This window comes from Drosophila mauritiana, chromosome X, assembly GCF_004382145.1.
Source record: "Drosophila mauritiana strain mau12 chromosome X, ASM438214v1, whole genome shotgun sequence".
In the NCBI taxonomy this organism is placed as follows: domain Eukaryota; kingdom Metazoa; phylum Arthropoda; class Insecta; order Diptera; family Drosophilidae; genus Drosophila; species Drosophila mauritiana.
The window spans coordinates 18,089,662-18,093,703 of NC_046672.1; the positions used below are offsets into that span (position 1 = coordinate 18,089,662).

General features: G+C 49.0%; 1 protein-coding gene across 1 annotated transcript; it reads right to left on the reverse strand.

Moving 5' to 3' along the window:
- Window positions 1-2,069: 2,069 nt before the first annotated feature.
- Window positions 2,070-3,177, reverse strand: LOC117147499. The gene is made up of 2 exons (XM_033314403.1): window positions 2,808-3,177; window positions 2,070-2,757 (listed from the first exon to the last, which is right to left on the reverse strand). The coding sequence occupies exons 1-2, from the start codon at window positions 3,087-3,089 to the stop codon at window positions 2,602-2,604; spliced, it is 438 nt and encodes a 145-aa protein (XP_033170294.1). The 5' UTR covers window positions 3,090-3,177; the 3' UTR covers window positions 2,070-2,601.
- Between the last annotated feature and the right edge of the window lie 865 nt (window positions 3,178-4,042).

A 4,042-nucleotide genomic window follows, 5' to 3' on the forward strand; every position in this document is an offset into this window, starting at 1 on the left:
AACTTCTTGAAGGGTATAACCCATGGAGAGATTCAGTTTGAGCTTGCAATCTATTAAAAGGTTAATAATATATTATATTTAATAATTTATTAATAATATATTATACAATTCTTATTTGTTTATATCACTAACATTTCTTTATAGTTACAAGGTTGTTATATAAATTTATATTTAGATATATGTTTTCTGTGCATAAAATGTATCTGGCATAATATTAAAGTATATCCCTTTTAATTGTGCAATTACTAAAATGTAAAATATCCATTTACTTTATTTATTTTGTAAATTAACTAACCTGCAATTTTATTTATAAAATTTAGAATATTTGTTAATACCATTTAACTAGAGGGTACTTATATTAAAAACTTGAATAGTAACAATATAATTCGAAGACCTTGTGTCAGGACATTCAGCAGTCGGCGCGTCAGCTGGAACGCACTTCCTCCTGACTTCGCCCCATCCTGCTCCGTCTCTGGACTGGTGGCGGCTTGATGGGGGTTTTCGGGGACTTGGGGAAGCGTGGTTGGAGTGGAGCCACGGGGGGATCGTGGCTGAGGTCTGGGGGCTTGGGGGATCGCCTGGGATCGCTGCCATATCCATCTCTGGTGCGTCTTGTGCGCAGGCCGCGCTTAATCCGCTGGCCGAGTTTGACAGACTCCGCGAGGGGGCGGTGGGGGCAGCGGATTGTTTTTTATTGTTTATTTAACATTTCTGCGCTTTTATTTCGCGCTGTCCGCGCTCGACCGCCCCGCCACCGCTCCCCTCCGCTCACTTCCCAGCCAGTGTTTGTCCATCGAACGGATCGCCGGTCTCGCTTTCTTGTTGCTGTTCCTTGCATTTTCATTGTTCTTTATGATGCTCATTTAAAATTCAAGCTTTGTTTCATTAAGAAACACGTTCGTCCCAGTCCCAGTCGCAGGCCCCAGTTCCCAGTTGCCCCGATCTCCTGCTCCCCTCCTGGAATCACTTCTCCCTCCCATCCCCATACCCATCCTCATTCTCCTCCTCCTCCAGTTCACCGATCTTGGCCATTCCTGGGCCAGCGCCAATTTCGACATTAACGCCGCCGACGGCGCTACGCAGCTTGTTAACGTTTTTTAATGCCCCGATTCAAAGGTTAACAATCAGACTGCGACTGCGACTGGGAATGGGAATGGTACTGCGAATGGATATGGGCATGGGCATGGGCATATGTATGGGATGTGGAGCGGATGACGGCGGAGGCCATTGATAAGCCGGCGCTCATTAAAGATGCCAGGAATTTTCACAGCTCTCCGGCGAAACAAGCCACCCGCCCTCCTTTGCTCATTCCGTGCTAATCCCGCGAGCGTGTCAAAGGGCCCTCGACTCCTGCCCTCGTCCTCTGCCTCAACCTCATCCTCATGCCACAAAATGTGCGATCCTTACAGCTGCATCCTTGGCGTTCCTTCTTTCCTTTCTTCGATCCCCTGGCAGCTGAAACTCCTTGGAGGTCGAACGAAAATGATTTGTACAATTTTGTAGTACATAATTGATTTCGTTGAGTGGACGAGATTGGAATCAACAACTAGGGATTCGGATTGGGATCGGGATCGAGGGCGTTTACCATCATCCACCAACGCCGGTGGTCAAAGTTCGAGTGGATCTGGAGCAAGGCACCTGTTATAACTGGCCATAACTACTACGATCACCCAATCTGCGCCAGTCTAATAGCTCAATTCGCAGTGCCATAAAAGCCAAAAGCCCAGGCCAGGCCAGAACAGACGACCAGCTTTGGATATCCATCCGTCCATCCATCCATCTTGGACACTTGGACTCTCAGGGCGAGTCGTAAAAATAAAAGTCATTGACTCAATTTTGGAAATGCCTCACACACGACGAAAGCGAACATCTCCCCCCTTCAGCCAACTCACCCCCCTGGCCGAAATAAAAAAGGGGCAGAAAGCAGAAGGGGGGCGTGCCAGCAGGCGCTTGTGATTATCCTTTCGCACGTTCGGCGTTGCTTAACAAATCATAAATATGGCCCGGGCTCTGTTATTGATGGTGGGCGCTGGACGCAAAGGGAAAAAACCACAAAGCAGCGCTCCTCAAAAGAGTGGGCAACAACAGCATCGGGGGGAGCAAAAAAATATCAAGAAACGAGAACCAGGTTTCCACCTTTTTTATGGGGGCCCCCAGCTTGAGTCCAACTGGAAGACCAAGAGCAAGAGCAACAGCAAGTCGAAGTTCCAGCACCACCTCGCCCCACCAAAGGCTTCAATCATTTAATAAGCGCTGCCTGCCAGGTTGTTGCTTGTTTGGGCCACGACAAAAGAAGCCTTCCGCCATGTTATTAACTTATTCATAACAATAACGAGAGCAGCACGGATACTGAACGACGGACGGGGCAACACCTCCTCCTCTTCCTCCTCGTAGTCCACCTCCTCCTGCTGCCCCTCCAGTTGTGTGGGATATAAATTCAGTCGTTGCTGGGCTATTTCCACAGAGACATCTCAAAGAGAGCGCTACCAAGCCTTGCACCGATCTATACATATCGTAGATCTCTGCCAGGCTTGGTAGTGTATCTCTACAGGATCTCATGCCTAACTACTTTGGCTGATCTTGGAGCAGGATCCTATCCGGCTAAGGACGAGGCAGGCTAGCGCTGAACATGATACTCTGTCTTCTTTCTGGCGACGGCAGTGGAGTTGGAGCCGGCATTGGTCCCGACTGCTTTCGGGGTGTGGAGTTTTCAACTTGGAGGATTTGGCAAAAGGTCCGGGTCACGACGAGATTATTCTGTGGGGAATAGCTCATTAGGCGGTTGTCAGTCGGATTGCAGTACTCACTTTTCGGGATTGTGGGGACAGATTTATCTTGGACCTACCCACCAGACGACCCATTTCACAACCCATTCTGCCCAACGGACTGACCCTAGCATCTGCATTCGCCTGGTCCTCCTCCGTTTGACGCCGCTGATGGAGCAGCCACTGCGTCCTGGGATCCTTCAAGAAATCATCGTTGTGGATGAGCCGGTCCAGCTCGGCAATGCCGCGACACAATCTCCGGTGGTGGGTCAAACAGCGAGCCAATCCCGCGTTCACCCTGCTGATCACTGACGAATTTGGCATCCTATTGCAACGAGATGGGGAATGTGTTGACTTCAAAAAAAACAATAGTTGTGGGACTCGCAAGGGCTCTTTTCGAACGTTCTCAGCACGGCCTCCCTGATTCGGTGGGGGTGGGGTTGGTTTGGTTGGAGCTCCAGCATATTTGAGCTGTGAGTGTGCCGAGCGTTTTGGCAGTTCATCAATCAAACGCACCGTCGCCACAATGTCGATGATGAGTTATGATCTGCACAGAAAGCGCTCCCAAGAAAGAAGCAGGACAAGTCGGCGATATGTGTGCATGATGTAGGGTTGATCTGCTGGGCAGAAGGATTCATTACGCTGATTGCTGTGGCAGTAATAAAATCTTATTGTCTTAATAATTCGAGTGCTTAAATTTCGAACACAATGCCGGTAAACGGATTTGAGATGCTCGAGAGAACAGGACTCTGGATGCCCTAATTGCTGGCACTCAACGGGGAGAAATGCGTGTGTGTGTTAAAGTCACGACTTATCAGACAATAAAAGGGAAGCCAAGTAGTGAGCGACACTTGATCTTTCCTCCATCCTAGACCCTTATTCCCATTTCCCATTCCCAAATTCCAGTGCCTAGCACCTACCTATGTGTGTGTGCCCTATCTGCGTGTGTGTACTCGTACTCGTCTATCTGGGCTGGCCCATCTCTGCTTAGCTGCGTTTTGGCCGCAATTTATCACACGCCACTTGTAGCCGGTTTTTGATCTAATAAAAACTGTCAAAACGTTTGCAGGATGCTGGGAAAATATTTACACGGCACACAAAGTGCCAGAAAGAGCGAGAGGGAGAGGTAGAGAGGCTGGAAGGGATGGGCCAGGGCCCGAAACAGTTAGCAGCGAACAAAGGGCCCAAAAGGATCACAGATCGAAGATCAGGACATTGGGCCAGCAACGCAGCAGCAGGTCAAGACTTGGGCGGTATGACACATCAGGAATCAGCCT

Coding starts and splice junctions, on each gene's coding strand:
- LOC117147499 (XM_033314403.1), bottom strand. CDS start 3,089: ATGCCAAATTCGTCAGTGATCAGCAGGGTGAACGCGGGATTGGCTCGC. Junction 2,758..2,807: donor TGTCCCCACAATCCCGAAAA/GTGAGTACTGCA, acceptor TATTCCCCACAG/AATAATCTCGTCGTGACCCG.